At 63.3% G+C, this 12,978-nt stretch overlaps 6 protein-coding genes across 6 annotated transcripts; 1 reads left to right on the top strand and 5 right to left on the bottom strand.

Annotated features, from left to right (window-relative positions):
- On the top strand, window positions 1-1,399 carry EMIHUDRAFT_437146 (hypothetical protein). Its single transcript, XM_005765980.1, has 3 exons — window positions 1-270; window positions 549-573; window positions 929-1,399. The coding sequence occupies exons 1-3, from the start codon at window positions 262-264 to the stop codon at window positions 1,321-1,323; spliced, it is 429 nt and encodes a 142-aa protein (XP_005766037.1). The 5' UTR covers window positions 1-261; the 3' UTR covers window positions 1,324-1,399.
- A 159-nt stretch (window positions 1,400-1,558) lies between these two features.
- Window positions 1,559-2,523, bottom strand: EMIHUDRAFT_357028 (hypothetical protein; the record flags this gene model as incomplete). Its single annotated transcript, XM_005765979.1, has 2 exons — window positions 1,559-1,822; window positions 2,008-2,523. A coding segment is annotated over one exon (516 nt), but the record flags the coding sequence as incomplete, so codon positions are not given.
- Window positions 2,524-3,836: 1,313 nt separating this feature from the next.
- On the bottom strand, window positions 3,837-6,299 carry EMIHUDRAFT_357026 (hypothetical protein). Its single transcript, XM_005765978.1, has 8 exons — window positions 6,096-6,299; window positions 5,762-6,030; window positions 5,417-5,591; window positions 4,978-5,096; window positions 4,817-4,896; window positions 4,422-4,688; window positions 4,314-4,358; window positions 3,837-4,174 (listed from the first exon to the last, which is right to left on the bottom strand). The coding sequence occupies exons 2-8, from the start codon at window positions 5,964-5,966 to the stop codon at window positions 3,962-3,964; spliced, it is 1,104 nt and encodes a 367-aa protein (XP_005766035.1). The 5' UTR covers window positions 5,967-6,030; window positions 6,096-6,299; the 3' UTR covers window positions 3,837-3,961.
- Window positions 6,300-8,000: 1,701 nt separating this feature from the next.
- On the bottom strand, window positions 8,001-8,594 carry EMIHUDRAFT_212754 (hypothetical protein; the record flags this gene model as incomplete). Its single annotated transcript, XM_005765977.1, has 2 exons — window positions 8,001-8,459; window positions 8,565-8,594. 2 exons carry the CDS (start codon window positions 8,592-8,594, stop codon window positions 8,001-8,003), a joined length of 489 nt encoding a protein of 162 aa, XP_005766034.1.
- A 651-nt stretch (window positions 8,595-9,245) lies between these two features.
- On the bottom strand, window positions 9,246-9,998 carry EMIHUDRAFT_212753 (hypothetical protein; the record flags this gene model as incomplete). Its single annotated transcript, XM_005765976.1, has 1 exon — window positions 9,246-9,998. The coding sequence occupies one exon, from the start codon at window positions 9,996-9,998 to the stop codon at window positions 9,246-9,248; it is 753 nt and encodes a 250-aa protein (XP_005766033.1).
- A 753-nt stretch (window positions 9,999-10,751) lies between these two features.
- EMIHUDRAFT_48557 (hypothetical protein) lies at window positions 10,752-10,916 on the bottom strand (the record flags this gene model as incomplete). The annotated part of the gene is made up of 1 exon (XM_005765975.1): window positions 10,752-10,916. A coding segment is annotated over one exon (165 nt), but the record flags the coding sequence as incomplete, so codon positions are not given.
- Between the last annotated feature and the right edge of the window lie 2,062 nt (window positions 10,917-12,978).

Raw genomic sequence — 12,978 nt, 5'->3', positions numbered from 1 at the left:
CTAGCAGAGGATGAGACGCTCACCGGCGTGCTCGTCGCGTCTGACGGACTCGTCTCGGCGCCCATCACAGCGGGCGAGCTCTGCCGGGGCGTGCTGCTCCACACGGACGCGGCTGGCACGCTGCTTTCCTCGCTGCGCGCATGGTTCCCGCCCGGCTGTGCGGTGCAGCCGTCGCCGTGCGGCACGCACGTGGGACCGCTCAGTCTCAAAGGCGCCTGCTGCTGCGTCCTCCTCCCAAAGCCCGTCACCGATGCGCTCGCGATGAGCGAGGCGCGCCTACGGCCACCTCTCGACCACCTCTGGCCACCTCTCGGCCACCTCTCGACCACCTCTCGGCCACCTCTCGGCCACCTCTCGACCACCTCTGGTCACCTCTGTTCACCCACCTCTCCCGCTCGCGCCCGCCCTCCGCCTCTCCGGCGACTACCGCACAAAGAGCACAATCAAGCCGCACGCACGCACGTTCGGGGACGAGCCAATAGCGATGACAAAGATCGCGCTGACGGCACCGGGTTGCACTTGGTCAGACGGCGCCGGGTTGCACATAGGCGCGCGTCGTCGGCCACATGAACGGTGCGCGTGCGGCCCGGGCGAGACGCACACCGCGAGATAGCCACGTGGGCCTTCGAGCAGGCACGACTGCGTCGCCTGAGCCTCCCAGGCTTAGCCACGGACGACTGCGCTGCGTAGAGGGGAGCCGGGTGCCGGCCTCTCAGCCCCCCCAAGGGAGGCCGCCTGCGACCTGCGGTCCCTTCCACCATGGCGCGAGAGATTCAGCGGCACTCCGAGAGAGCAGGACTGAGGCTTGCACGCCGCGCGTGTCGGCTAGCATTTAGTTTGTGTGTGTGGTGCCGTCACGGCGTGATGCAACCCCTCGCGGGAAAACACCATCATGTCCCCCTTCACGGGCGACGGCAAGCACTTTTAGGCGACCACGCCGACTCGTGCCTCGCGTACGCACGCGGCCTCTGCGGCGTGGCGGGCGCGACCAGCGCGCAGATGACGGGCGTGAGCTGCGCCGGGTTTGCTCTTGAGGTGGCAGTGGAGGGCGAGGCAAAGCTGCGCAAGCTGCTCGTCCGCTTCCCGGTGCCGCTGCGGCACGCGTCACAGGTGCGCGGGTTCGCCGTCGAGCTGCACCACGCCGCCTTCGCCGCGCTCGGCCTGCACTACCGCCTAAGGCACGGCTACTACCGGCGCGGCGCGCTGATGGCAATCGCAGGCGTCGCAAAGGCGATCGCGAAACGGCGAGTTCAGCTCGGCGCGGTCGGGCTCGCCGCCGCCGCCCTCGTGGTCGCCGTCGCCGCGCGCCGCCGCGTGGGCTAGTGACACGTGAGAGGCGCAGTGTTTCACGTGGGTGGTTGCACTCGCGCAGTGTTTCACGCGCAGCTCGTGCATGGATGGGCGGCCGCGAAGTCGACTGCGCACCGCGCCCCGACCGCTGCCACCGCTCGGCGGCCGCGCGCGGCGAACTAACAGAAGACCCGCCGGCTCGCTGGCATCACAATCGAGCATCACAAGAGTTGCGCGTGCTTCGCGCGAGGTGCAGGTGGGCGTGCGCGAATGTATATTTTTCTTCGTGACAGTATCTAACACTGTGTCTTCGTTGTCGGTCGACAACACAGTCACAGACTCGAACAGACACAGGCTGTGACACAGAGGAGATTCCAGAGTCTACGGGCAGCCACGGCTTTACAGGTCGAGCCGACCACCCAGAGGCCAGCCAGCGCGCACGACTATTATCCGCGCGCGCAGCACCGCAGCACAGGAGTTGCACCCATAAGCCTTAGGAGTTGCACCCATAAGCCCATAGATGCTTGCCCTTGCGCACCACCCCCTTACAGACGCCGCACCCGTACATGTAGTGCTAGATCTCCGAGAGCCGGTGCCTGCTGCCTTTCACACAACCACCAGAGGCGGCATTTGGATTGGCTGCCACCGCACGGCACCGATTGAGACGGTCCACACGCGCCGCCGACACACCCGTTCCTAGGCCCCCGCACGGCCGACTCAGCCGACCTGCGGGACAGAGTCGACGGTGCCGTCCTCTTTGACGCGGATGCGGACGCGGTCCTCGCGAAAGTCCATTGTCATCATGTCGTCCACGCCGACCAGCGACACTGACAGGTCCGGCCGCGCGGCGCGGATGGCGGCGGCCGCCGCCTCACCGCTACTGCCAACCAGGTCGGGCCAGCTGCGGGCGGCTGAGGCGCCGGCGCCGCTGCCCGCGCCGCCTGCCGCGTCCACCGCCATCTTCTCCGCCACCCATTTGGCCAGCGTCCCGCTCCCCATGCCGTACCCGCCGGGCAGCGGGCGCAGGTCCCGCGTCTGCTTGAGCGGCGGCCGCCCCCAGTGCTCAGGGAAGCGGCCGCTCGCGGCTGGCGCAGCCTCGGGCGCGAAGAACTTGCTCCGGTCGCGCGCGACCTTGGCTCCGGACTCGTCCACCCCAAGCCGCCTCTGCTGCTCCTCGGTGTAGAAGAGCGCATCGTACGAGCCCATGTTGCGCACACCCTCCGGCTTTTCTATCTCGCCGCGCGTCCATGCAGGGCCAATCACGCACAGGCCTCCCCGTCCCGCGCCGCTGCCGCCCGCGCCATCCACACCAACACCCGCGCAGTCGCCCGCGATATCGCTGCCCGTGTGCTCCCTCATTGCGAGCGTGGAGAGCTCTCCCGTGTCGAATCGCGCGCAGAAATCACCAAACCCGAGCGGTGGCGGCTCTTGGTTCTCAAAGCGCTGCCGCAGCTCGGCAGTGTGACGTGACCACAGCGCGTCTGGCATCCCGGCCAGCACACTACCGTCGATTCGGTCGAGGCCTTTGACGAGGACCATGCGGCGGAGAATGGAGCGCGTCGTAGCAGCCGAGAGTAGGCAGCTAGGAAGCCTAGGTAGCGCTAGACCTCGCCTTCTTTAGAGTGGCCGGACTGGGACGCGGCCGACTCGGCGTTCGAGCGTTTTGTTATTTTTAGATTTCACCTCTTCCGACCGAAATACTTGTTGGTGTGAGTGGTGGGTGGGTGGTGGGGGTGGGGGTGGTGTTGTTGGCGAGAGTGTCTCTTAGTGAGACACGCACGGGTGTCGGTGGTAGCGAGTGAGCCGCGCGCGCGCGCAGCGCGGCGCGGCTCGGTGGGAGTCGTGATCATCATCTGCCGAAGAACTCCTCCGCGATCCACTTGGCCGTTTGCGTGAGGCCTCCCTTCTGCAGCGCGAACTCGTGGCGGACGCCCGGCTGGCCGTGCCGCGTGACCGAGAAGCCTGCGTTCTTGAAGCGCGCCCACGCCTGGTCCTGGTTGGCCACGGGATAGGTGTTGTCCTTCTCTCCCACAAAGTAGAAGACCTTGATCGCGGTGGCGTTGGGGTCGACGAGTGCGGGCTCCCCATCGCCCTCGTGCTTGTTGATGTTGACCTGCGCGAACGCCATCGGCAGCGTGTCGATCGCGATCAGCGCCTTCGCGGGAGGCCGTGCTCGTGAACGAAGGCTTGAGCTGTACTGCGGCCGAGGCGGCAATGGTGCCGCCCTGGCTGTAGCCGCCGATGATAACCTGCGACGCGAGTGCCCTGTCAGCTCAGCGGCGGGGACTGGGGCGCACTAGAGCTAGAGCACGCAGAGCGTCACGCACTACGGCGCGGGAACCTTGCTCGCATCGCCGCCGAGCTTCTCCGCCTCCTCGTTGACCATGTTGACGAGCATAGCCACCGATTCATCAGCTTCACTAAAAAATACCCTCGCACATTCTAGAAGGGGGGGGTGGGGGGGTGAGTTTCAGAGCCGCGCGCCGGTCCCGGTCCCCGCTCCGCGCGGCCGCGGCAGAGAGCTCCACAAAGAGGCCACAACCAGTAAACTCTCAAGTCCAGACGGCCAAGAGCAAGAACGCGGTAGTGACGGCACACACACGGAGAGAGGCGGCCCGTCGCTCGTGAGAGAACGCGCACCACCCACGGCCGCCTCGCCCTCTCTCCTCTCTCAGAGCCGCACCCCCGTGTCGTACCACGATGAGACGCCCTCTCGCCCCTCTCTCTCGCCCGCAGCCTCGCCTGCTGGCGCAGCCTCGGCGTCGCCCGCCGCCGCCTCGCCTGCTGACGCCGCCTCCTCCTCTGCCACCACCTCGCTCACCACGATCGCCAGCTCGTTGCGCCGCCGCCACGGGATGGCGTACGGCGCGTTGTACTGCAGCACCTACGTGGCGAGTACGCCGACATCAGGGCGGGAAGGCGGTCTTGTGCAGTGTGTTCAGAGCACCGCGTGAGTACGAGGGGCTGCGAAGACAGTGAACCTCTCGAGTGCTACTTGGAACACAAGAATGCGCAGTTGCAACTAGGCTGCAGCACCGAAAAGGCTCCCGCCTCGACGGGCGCCGTGCCTGGGTTCGGGTACCGTGTGGTTAGGGGATGGGTGCGGGTGCCGCGGGGTAGGGGGTCTCGACGGGCGCCGTGCCTCCGTCCGCCTCGATGGCCGCCTCGAGGGCATCGCGCTGCCGCCGCACCTCGCCGTCGGTGACGACGCCGGCGAACGCCTTGACGGCGACGATCCGCGCGGGCACCTCGTCGAGCGCGACGCCGCCGTCGGCGTTCGGCCGCGGGGGCGCCCGCGCCGCGTCCCTCGGGAGCACGAAGCTCATCGAGCTCGCGGCGCCTCCGCCGGACACGTCGATCCCAACCGGCGTCGTCATCGCCATCGCAGCGCCGTCCGCCTGCAGCAAGAGCAGCCACCGTGAGGGCCTGTGGGGCACGGTCTCGTGTGCCGTGTGAGACTCGCCGAGATATGGGGAGATAGGGGGAGATGTGATGAGATATGGGGAGGTGTTCCGCTTCTAGCGACGCCCGCGTTGTCCCCAAAGAGGTATGAAGCGAGCGCGTTGAAGCCCGCGCCGCCGCCCTCGACGGCGCCGAAGCCCGCACCTGAGTCCGGGTACCGTGGGGGTACGGGATGGGTGCGGGTACCGTGGGGGTAGGGGGTCTCGACGGCGCCGAAGCCCGCACCGCCCATGCCCTTGCGCGCGACGGTGAAGGGCGGGTAGCTTCTCAGCTCGACAACGCCGTCGAGGGCGCCCGGCCCCGCCCGCCACGAGCGGAGCACGCGGTACTTTGGCGTCTCGAGCCTGTTATGAGGGCTGTTGGAGTGCGAACTGAACACCACCCACGCGGTAGTGTGCAGGGGGGCCAATCGTGGTGAATGAAGAGAGACGCGCCCGTTGTGAGCTGTGAGATTGTGAGGGTCGGCCCGCGGGCAGATAGGAGACTGGAATGCCCCGAGGCTGTTTCATGAGCCACGCCGAGGTCAGGGGGGGCGGGAGGGACGGTATTGCGCCGTGCCTTCAGAGCAGCGCGTGAATACACGGGCTACGGATGCAGCGAGTACCGCGGAAGACGGCAGAAGACGGCGGGATGCAGCCGAATCCCCGTGCCCCCCGAGCGCTACCGGGAAGAGGCGTCCACGCTTTCCGCTTCTAGAGTCTCCTTGCCCCTTGGGCGTAGAGCGGAGCGCGTTCTTCGCCTCCTGCAGCAGCTCGCGCTGCTTGCGCTCGTCGCCGGCCAAGTCCGCAAGTGCCCTCGCCACGCGCGTAGGGTCGATCGGCGCTGCGGGTGCCGCGGCCCTGAGAGGCGTGGCGAGGGGCGGTGAGAGGGAGGAGAGAGGAGAGAGGAGAGAGGAGAGAGGAAAGAAAGGAGGAGGAAGAGAGAGAGAGAGAGAGAGAGAGAGAGAGAGAGAGAGAGAGAGAGAGAGAGAGAGAGAGAGAGAGAGAGAGAGAGAGAGAGACGCAGGCACCTGAGCTGCTCCACTGTCGGTGGCGCCAGTCCTTTGGTGAGCTCCGGCAGCTGCTTCCGCAGCGCGACGAGGCCCTCGAGATCCGACCTGGCCGTCGTGCCGTCGGGAAAAAGGAGGTCAAGGAGGATCGGGTGGCCCTTGCCGATCCCCTTCTCTTGAACTTCGGCCGCCGCGACCCGCACGTCACTGACGATTTTCTTGCCATCCCCGGCCACCTTCTGCAGCAGGCGGATTCGCTGCTGCGGGTTCTTGTCGACGTCGAGGAGAGCCTGCGCAAGTCAGAGGAGACGTGAGCACACGCACTCAGGGGGGTCACCCAAGCAGTTGTGAGAGCCTTGTCAAGCCGCTTCTGCCAACTGGTGGGCCGTTTCGCCTTGTCGAGGCGGCGCTGAAGGCCCTCGGGCGAGTAGGCAACGCCACTGGTGACAGCCAGCGAGGCGAGCGTCACGACGATGACGACAAGCTGGACCATGCTGAGTGTACGCGAAAGGCGAACAGGCACTAGCCTGCGAGCAGTCGCCTGCGAGGAACTGGATGCGTGTGTGCGAGTTCATGGAGCCTTCCAGGTTCTCTATTCACAGCCTTGTTATTGAGAAGAAAATACCTCCTATGGCGCTGTGCGCTGGCCTGTGAGAGGTTGAGGTGCGAGCCCTGGAGGCCCTGGGGATTCACACAAAAACACAACCACGGACCCACAGGAGGCAAGACGCACAAGCTATTTTGTTCACAAGAATGAACTTTATACAACCGCGGCCTCCTCGCCGCGCATGCACCGAATCCGATTTAGTGCGCGATCTCCGGCTCCCCCCCGCAAGGCGCAACAACACACACACACACACAAGAGAGGCTTCGGCTGGTAGTCGACAAGCTGCCGAGCCCAAGTCACACTGTCACAGCCGCATTCGTCGCCGGCGCGCGACACGTTCCCGTCGGCCGGACTGTCCTCGCCGAGTGCGTGCCGCTGAGGCGGGACGCACTCAGGGACAGTGCCGGCGGGACGCGGCTCGAGAGGCGGCTCCCGCGGAGGCACGGCTGGCACCCGTGGCGCGGGGCTCGTCTTCGGAAAGACCAGGATCGCTCTACTGGCAAACTTCTGGCTGACACGCGCGCCCAGTCGAGCCTTCGGCGGGCGCGCTGCGGTCGCACGCCTACCCAAGACATATGCCACGGCGTGCGATCTAGATTCAGCACACGCGCCTCTGCTCGCAACCACTCATCCAATGAACTGTCGTCACCCATGAGTGCGAGTTAGGGCTAGCGGCTGGCCAATAGCCTGTGAGGAGGGCGTCCATAGACACCTCACAAGACCCCACACACGGTCTCGTCCATGCCTTGCGGCTGGCGACGAGATTGCTAGAGGCGGAGCAAGCCTGCTCTAGTCTCACACGTTCGCCCCTGTCGCCTGTCTGTGTTGTTGTGCTGTTGTTTGTCTCTTGGCACCTTGGAGTGCTGGGGGGGGCGACAGGGGGGACGTGGCCTGAGTGATGTGTACGCCCACTCAGGATGTGTGGCAGCCCCCGCTGGCTGTGTGTGTCTTGTGAGCTTGTTTGTGTCTGTGTGTCGCTCGTGCGTGTCGTCATCATCTGTCTAGCGTCCACCCATACCGCGTCGGTGTCCAGTCCGAGCCTGACTGTTCTTCACCTTCCTACATACGTATGTTTGTAGTGGCGCGATTGTGCGTCAGGCGAAAGGCGAGCGCCGGCGGAAGGTGGCACGCCGAGCGTGTCAGCCAAGGGAGGCGATTGCGCGTCAGGCATAGTTGTTGGTTTCCGACGACGTCGCCTTCGCTTCGGCTTGCGATGCCGAATCCGCTCCTGTTCGTCGGCAAGGGCGCGGCGCTGACGGCGGCGGCCCGAGCGGCTGACAAGGCGAACGAAGGCGGCGGAGCATTCCAGCGGCTGGGCGAGGGCCGCGGCGCGGCAATCCGGCTCGCGTGGCCGGCGGAGGCGCTGCACACCGTGCCGCACGAGAGGCGGGCGGCGGCATACATACTGTCAGTGCCAAAATTCTTGTTCGCTTCTAAAATCTCTCTCACACACACACAGACACAGACACAGACACACACACACACACACATACACACACACACACACCACGGCTTCCTTGGCCTTGGCCGGCAGAGCAAACAAAGAACGCCTCGTGTGGGCTCTGGCCACCTCGAGCGGTCGACGTGGAGCTGTCTCTTCGAGCGGGCACAACAAACCGGCAAAGCTCCGACTACTCCTGTGTCACGGCCGCCTCACGAGGCAGGGCGGATCTTGATGCGGCGTGTGCGGCCTGCGGCCTCGAGGGAGGCAACAGCGCGCCTCGCAGACGGCGCGGTTGTTGCTGGGTTGGCGCCCAGGGAGATTGAGCGCAGTTGAGAGTTGAGTGGCATGGAGTCGATACCACGAGCCAGCCACAGCACGCAACACTCGTCAACCTGATTATCTTGCAGCCAGAGCACCTGGACGCCAGTCATGAGGCCGCGCGAGAGCGCAATGGCTAACAGGTAGCACTCCAGCCGCCCGACTCCGCACTGGCTCAGGTTCAAAAGCTCGGTCGGAGACGGCGGCGGAGGAGCCACGAGCAGCTCGAGCAGCTCGTCGCTCTGCAGCTGCAGCTCGACAAGGAATCGGCCGCAGTGCCGGCGGCTGGACTGGCGACGGTAGCGCTGCACGAGGCTCTCCGCCGCATCGACCGCGAGCCTCGACCGCTCCTGGGAGGGGAGGGTGGGGTCAGTCAGTCCACGCTGAGTCAGGCAAGGGCTGCGCTACTTCTCCCCGCCTCCACGCCCTGGCAGAGTTTCGATGTCGTGAGAGACCTTTGCTCGTTTGCTGCTACTATACCGCATCTTGCTGCAGCAAGAGAGGAATGGCGTGTGTGTTATGCTTCCTCCCTCAAATCGCTTTCTGTTTGTAATGGACGGTGCGCTCCTGCCTCAGCGTGCGGAGCAAAGAGGAGGATGTGGAGCAGAGGAGGGTGAGGGTGCGGAACGCGTCCAACTTGGATGTTCCTAGAGTCGCCATGTGCGCCAGGAGATCGAGCGGAAGGTGAGCTATGGGCGACGCGCTCGTACAGCACGCCATTTGGACAGAAGGACGCACGAGTTTGGTTTGAGTTCCGGCACGTACTTTTAGCTTACTGGGAGAAAAGGGAGAGGGGGTTGTGTTCTCTAGGCCCCTAAGGAGAGGGGGTTGTGTTCTCTAGGCCCCTAAGGGCCCTACGCGCGGCGTGAGAGCTCGGAAGCGAGCTTTGCACGCGATCGAGGATGGCGCGACTCACCTAGATTCGCGACTCCACACCCAGACATACACACATTCGCTTGTTGATGAGTGCGTTCGACGCGCGAGAGGAATACGCGAGGGTATGAGCGGCGCAGAGCCTCACGCTCGCCTCGGGCTCCCGCAAATGTCATCGTCTGCAAAGGCCCCAGCCGGCAAAACAGAATCCTCTTCTCGACAACTTTAATCGAACCAGAGCCGCTCCGCCTGCCGCGGCCATTTTACTGTCCGAGAATATTGCCCAATAGTCCCTTGGCCGCCTTTCCGGCGTCGCCGCCCAAATGCTTGTCGACGAGTTTGTTCACTTGCTTCTCGGCCTCGGCAAGAGCTACCGACTCCCCCACCTTCGACACATAAACCTTGGCAATCGTGGTCGCGAGCGCATACGGTGCAGCGCCGCTCCCACCGCCGACATTGGACTGCCGCAAGGCAGGGATTGTGGTGCTGAAGTTCTTGCCGCCAACAGCCGAGAGATCCGCCGCAAGACTGGTGTCGGCGATCTCGAGTCGGTTGATCCGCAATCGAGAAGAGGAGCCAGCGGAGGTATCCGTCGACGGCGAAGGCTTGCTCGAAGACCCCGAATCATCTGCTAGAAGCGCCTGGATATTTGTCGATCCATTTGCGCCCAGCACCAGATTGACCGACGGAGACCGCACCGTCACCTCGGTGATCACGATCGGCTCCCGCGACAAGATTGATGCCGGGTCAATCCTGATCACAATATCCTGAAACGAGATTGCCTCACCGCTGAAGCCGCTCGGATTCGCCACGGTCAGACCGGAAATCGAGCCTTTGGCTTCCTTGAGCGATATGCGAACATCCGATACGCGAACCGTCGTCCCCAGAGCATATGTTCCACTTTTTTCGATCAAGCTGGCCACAATCCTGTCGATGGAGTTGGCCAGATAGTAGAGCCCAGTTCCCGCCAATAGCACCAGAACGACCAAGCAAACATGCACATGATGCGCCTGCATATGCTCTGAGGTCACAGTATGGGCATATGCGTCCGAAGACGCGAGGTGGGACGTGCGCGCAGACGGACACGGAATGAGTTTTTTTTAACTTAAACGAAGGGATTCCTTTTTCACCCTTGCGGACCCGTTGCTGTTTTAGATCTCGAAAGGAACGGGCAGATTTTGACTAACAAAATAATAATAATCACCCGAATACCACGTTCGGATCGCTCCTCATCGCAAACCCTGTCAGCAGTTCACCTACGGGTATGTTCGTAAGAGCTACATACATACACTGAAAATAATGAAGAGCTACATACACTGTACATACCCCCAAGGGCCTAGAAATCGCGCCTGCCTCTCCCTTTTCTCCCAGTGAGCTAACAGTACGCACACTGAAAAACTTGGTTGGGGGCACAAGACGCGGTAAGCGGGTCATCCTCTCCATCCATCCAGCTCTCCTCATCCCAATCAATCCCGGCCGGCGCCCATCCTCCGCGTCGTCCAGGTAGGGCAACCACGCTGACTGCGTTCTCGCACATGCAGTGAGTGCGAGGTGGTACCACTCGTCTGTCGTCGTCCCAAACTGTCCCCATCTCTCTCTCTAAGGCCGAAGTCGATCATCTTGAGCACGTTGCTGTCGGCGCTCTCGTAAACAAAGTTCTGAAGCTTCAGGTCACGATGCACGACGCCGTGCTGATGGCAATGCAGAACGATTCACATCATCGTATGCACCAGTTCTGCCGCCGCCGCCACCTCGTATCGGCCGTTTGGTTGCGTGCGCAGCTTCTTCTCCAGGTCCCCGCCAGAGCACAGCTCCATCACCACGAAGATGCCCGTTTTATTATCGAAGCTCTCGATGATGCGGACAATGTTTGGGTGATCGAGAGAAGCCTGGATCTTGATCTCCACCAGCAGATCTTCTCGAGAGTTGCTCGAAAACAATGCCATCTTCACTCTCTGGACTTTGAGAACACTACATTCTCTCTCTAAGTGCCACACGCGGTGTTCACGACTGAACGCGCGGTTGACGAGCGGCTTCATGGGCTGCGGCAGCAGCTCAGAGGTGCCAAGCCGCCCGGGATTCTCGTTCAGACACGAAGGCTACGAAAGCGATGTGAAGGCCAAGCGTGCCGCGCATGCTGCCATGCTTCTGCGGCACCACGGCCCCAAACCTGATGGCAAGGGAGGCATTGTTCCTGCTCACAGAGCTCTACTCGTGTAAAACCGATGTGCAGCTCGGAGAGGGTGCCTTCGGCTCTGTCTTCACAGCTCAGAGGCACAGCGACCGACAAAGAGTTCGCAGAGAGAGACTCTCAGCCAGAGACAGAGAGAGGGTGACTAGACAGTACGTCGTTCTCGAGACGTCGTTCTAACTGGCCCTAAATAAATAAATAAAAACGGACACCTTTCTACTGTGAGATGGGTAAAAAGGAACAGGTCCCCGCCCTTGCGATCTTTGTGCAGGGTTTTTTGTGGGTGTGGTCGGCGACTAGCCGGGGTCGTCCTCCCGATGGGGAACTAGCACTAGCCGTCTTCCACATGGTCCCTCGGGTCCCTGCTGCTCCTAATCTCTTCGTACATCCTCCTGCTGATCTCCGCAAAGTCCTGCTCCCTCCCTCGTCTCGCTCTGCGCGTCTGCTCCGCCTCCACATCGTCTGCCCTGCGTCGTCTGGCGACGGGTCCTCCATAGTCGGTTGAGGTCGCCGCCCTCCTCGTGCCTCTTCCCAACGTTCCCTCGGCGGCCGATGCCGTCTGCTCCGGCTCCGCCGTCCCCGTGTCTGCCCTGCTCTCGTCCGCGCTAGCTTCTGTTTCGTCATCACTGGTGTCCCTCCTCTTCTGTCTCCTCTTGTTGTATGCTTTGTACATCGCGTCGATTCCTGTTCACGTGAGCACCATCCTGAAGCCCGCCCAGCAGCTGAACCGCTCCCTAAGTCGAAGGAGCATCATCAGTCTCACCCACTTCGCTCGCTGCCCACTGTCACCGCTCCCTCCCGCTTGAGCCGCCGTCGCGGCCCTCGTTCGTCCCACTGGCTGTTGGCCCGCCCCTTGCGTTGCCTGCGTTATCCCTCCTCCTCCGCGACTCCCTCAAGGCCGGCCGAGCCTCTTTCCACCCAGCGAAGAGCTTCCTCAGCCACTCGATGTGTTCCTCTCTCTTCACTATGCGCGCCGTAGCCTCATCATTGAGCTGGATCCACCTCTGCACCGCGCCCGTCGCCGCCTCGGCCACGACTTGCAAGTTCCTCGTGACCCCTGCGCCAAGGTCCCTCCGGCTCTTCTCCGAGAGGTCATCTACCAGCGCCGGCAACACCCCCCCGACGGCTGGGGCTAGTGCACCGTACCCGTCCTCATCCAGCACCCATAGTGTGAGCCCTTCAGCGCAGCGACATGCGCTATTCTCAGCGTCTTCAGCGTATCCTTGGAGTCGGGTGCCGCCTGTGCTACTTTGCTGATCGCCGTCCCCGTCTGCGCTCGCGCTACTCTGAGGAACCATCTGGCCTGCTCCCTATTCCCCAGGCAGGCGCCGCTAAGCAAGTGCGCCATTGTCGCTCTAGGCGGGTTCTCATCTTCCTCGGTCCATTGCTGCGCGGCTTTCCGCACGATCGGGCACAGCGGGTCCCGCTTTAGTGCCGCCCTCCTCGCCGCGTCCCTCGCGGCCTTACATACGAGGCAGCCCCTGAGTTCGCTCCTCGTGGCGGCGCCCGGGGTCTCTCTCCCCGCCTCTCCCCGCATGATCCTCTCGTGGTGCGCTCCGTGTGGCACCCCCGCCTGCTGCCGCACCCGCGCTCCCATGACGGTCTTTGTCACCACGTTGTGATCATCCACGTCGGCGAATTCAATCTCTATAACTGGCCCTTCTTCTGTCTCCTCTCTCTTTTCAGACCGGTTTTCAGCCACGAGAGAGAGAGAGAGAGAGAGAGAGAGAGAGAGAGAGAGAGTAGAGAGAGAGAGAGAGCGAGAGAGAGGGAGGGCGAGGGAGAGAGAGAGAGAGAGGACGGAG

Source organism: Emiliania huxleyi, assembly GCF_000372725.1.
Source record: "Emiliania huxleyi CCMP1516 unplaced genomic scaffold EMIHUscaffold_53, whole genome shotgun sequence".
NCBI classification, from domain to species: domain Eukaryota; phylum Haptophyta; order Isochrysidales; family Noelaerhabdaceae; genus Emiliania; species Emiliania huxleyi.
The sequence above is the reverse complement of the archived record's forward strand: the minus strand, read 5'-3'. Positions and strand labels throughout refer to the sequence as shown.

Bases quoted from the DNA above. Each gene is read 5' to 3' on its own strand.
- EMIHUDRAFT_357026 (XM_005765978.1), bottom strand. From the start codon at position 5,966: ATGGCAAGAAAATCGTCAGTGACGTGCGGGTCGCGGCGGCCGAAGTTC. The intron at 5,592-5,761 runs GTGCCTGCGTCT...CACGCCTCTCAG, and splicing joins CCGACAGTGGAGCAGCTCAG to GGCCGCGGCACCCGCAGCGC. The intron at 5,097-5,416 runs GTAGCGCTCGGG...CCCTCATAACAG, and splicing joins AGCGTGGACGCCTCTTCCCG to GCTCGAGACGCCAAAGTACC.
- EMIHUDRAFT_437146 (XM_005765980.1), top strand. The intron at 574-928 runs GTGCGCGTGCGG...AAGCACTTTTAG, and splicing joins CGTCGTCGGCCACATGAACG to GCGACCACGCCGACTCGTGC.